We start from the raw sequence: 2,302 nt of genomic DNA, 5'->3' as shown, positions 1-2,302 counted from the left end.
CCTTGCACCTGAAGGGTCCTGGGTTTGATTCCAGTCAAGGGCATGTACCTTGGTTACAGGCTCTTCCCCAGCCCGGGGCCCTGGTTGGGGCTTGTGCAGGAGGCAACCAATCGATGTGTTTCTCTCACATCGATATTTCTCTCTGTCTTTCTCTCTCTCTTCCACTCTCTCTAAAATCAATGGGAAAAATATCCCCGGGTGAGGATTTTAAAAAAACAACAACCAAAAAGCCGGAGACACTCACCAGCGCCTTCCTCTTCATGCACTCCGCGACGGCCGCCAGCAGCTGCAGCGCCTGGGTCCTGCCGTAGTTAAAGGTTTTCTGGATGGTCACCAGCAGCTGGTCCCTGAGCGGTTCGCTGATGACCCTGTTCGAGGGAAACGCCGCAGGGAAGAGAGACAGCTCGCGTCAGGCCCATCTGCGTGAGTCGGCCCCTCCGCCCCAGGCCCACCTGGTGTCTTTTTTTTTGTTTGTTTGTTTGTGCATCCTCACCCACAGCTATTTCCCCATTGATTTTCAGTGAGAGTGGAAGAGAGAGGGAAACACAGAAACATCGATGTGAGAGAGACATATCAATGGGCTGCCTCCTGTGTGAGCCCCGACCAGGGCCCCAGGCCGCAATCGAACCCGGGGCCCTTCAGTCCATGGGAAGATGCCCTATCCACTGAGCCAAACCGGCCAGCCAGGGCCACCTGGTATCTTTGATTGGAAACTTTTTCCCCTTGAGGGGCTCCCTGGATAGAAGAGGGAAGAAAGGGGACCAGAGTCTAAAACTGCCCTCACGTCTGTCCTCAGTCCCAGGCTTGTCGAAACCCGTCTACGGGGAATGCAAGTGAGAGAGAGAGTGACCCCCAGAGGAAGAATTCCGGGAGCAACACCAGGGTCTCCACGGCTCCCTCCCACGCCGACCTGGGGAGATGGGAGAACCCAGCCCAGGTTCCTTCTTGAGCCCGGTCATCGAGGCTCAGTGACTGAGCACCAACCTAGGAACCAGGGGATCCCGGGTTCGATTCACCATCAGGGCACAGGCCCGGGTTACACGCTCGATCCCCAGTGGGGGGTGTGCAGGGGACAGCCGGTCCATGATTCTCTCTCATCACGGATGTTTCTCTCTCTCCCTCCCTCTCCCCTCCTCTCTGACACCAGTAGAAATGCATTTAAAGAGACTCCTTCCTGAACATTTCCTGGAACGACCCAGGTTTCCGGCCCCGCCCTGCGCCCCCCGCCAGGAATCCTACCCTCCGTCCTCACAGTATTTGTGCGCGAATGACAGGATGTCCGAGGCCCGTCCGCTGCCGTCACAGACCACCACGGGGACGGGCGGCTCCTCGCGGAGGTACTCCAGGACGATGGAGAAGACGTTGGGGCCGCCCTCCACCACCAGGCCCACGACCGGCACCCCCTGGCCCAGCCCTGCAGGACACACCCAGCCCCATCAGAACCCCCGCCCAGCCCGATCCCCTCCCCATGTCCGTTCCTGTTGTGGTGAATCCTCACTGGAGGGTGTTTTTCCATTGATTTCCAGGGAGGGTGGGAGGGTGGGGCAGGGGGAGAGAAACATCGATGTGAGGGAGACACTTGACTGGGTTGCCTCACGCGGGCCACCCTCCGGGGCTGGGGCCCGAGCCTGCAACCGAGGTCCGCGTCCTTGACGGCGAACGGAACCTGGGACCCTTCCGTCTGCAGGTCAGCACTCTACCCACTGAGCCACACTGGCCAGGGCTCATTTATTTTATTTTATTGATTTCAGAGAGGAAGGGAGAGGGAGAGAGAGAGACAGAAACATCCATGATGAGAGAGAACCACGGATCGGCTGCCTCATGCACGCCCCCTCCCGGGATCGGAGACAGCAACCCGGGCATGTGCCCTCGACCGGGAGTGGAACCGGCCACCTCTCGGTTCATGGGTCCAAGCCCAACCACTGGGCCACACCGACCGGGGCTGCCTCGGGAGTTATTTGATTAACGTCAACCAACGCCAAGTAGGAGACGTGTCCTTGGTCTCGGAGCTCTGAAGGCCTTCCTTCGATGAAATGGATACGTGAGGGGATTCCAGAACCTCAAGAGGGGGGGTTAGCCGTTCCCGTTGGCCCCCATGATGCATTTCTGCAGCCAGGAACTTGGAAATATGTTGAACCAACTCTTAACCCGAATAATCTCAGTTCCGTTCCATTCGGCAAACGTGCGTTCGAGGATCTGCTATGGCCCGGCCAGTGTAGCTCAGTGGTTGAGTGTCGACCTAGGAACCAGGAAGTCAGGGTTCGATCCCCGGTCAGGCCACAGGCCTGCATTGTGGGCTCCG

At 58.6% G+C, this 2,302-nt stretch overlaps 1 protein-coding gene across 1 annotated transcript in view; it reads right to left on the bottom strand.

Annotated features, from left to right (window-relative positions):
- Positions 1-2,302, bottom strand: part of TRPM1 (transient receptor potential cation channel subfamily M member 1) — a 75,222-nt gene that overhangs the window by 20,635 nt on the left and 52,285 nt on the right. Inside the window, 2 exon segments of the mRNA XM_015569099.1 lie at positions 245-368; positions 1,240-1,436. Coding sequence (XP_015424585.1) covers positions 245-368; positions 1,240-1,436 — 321 coding nt within the window.

Source organism: Myotis davidii, unplaced genomic scaffold, assembly GCF_000327345.1.
Source record: "Myotis davidii unplaced genomic scaffold, ASM32734v1 scaffold164, whole genome shotgun sequence".
Lineage (NCBI taxonomy): Eukaryota > Metazoa > Chordata > Mammalia > Chiroptera > Vespertilionidae > Myotis > Myotis davidii.
This window is presented reverse-complemented; position numbering and strand designations above follow the sequence as displayed.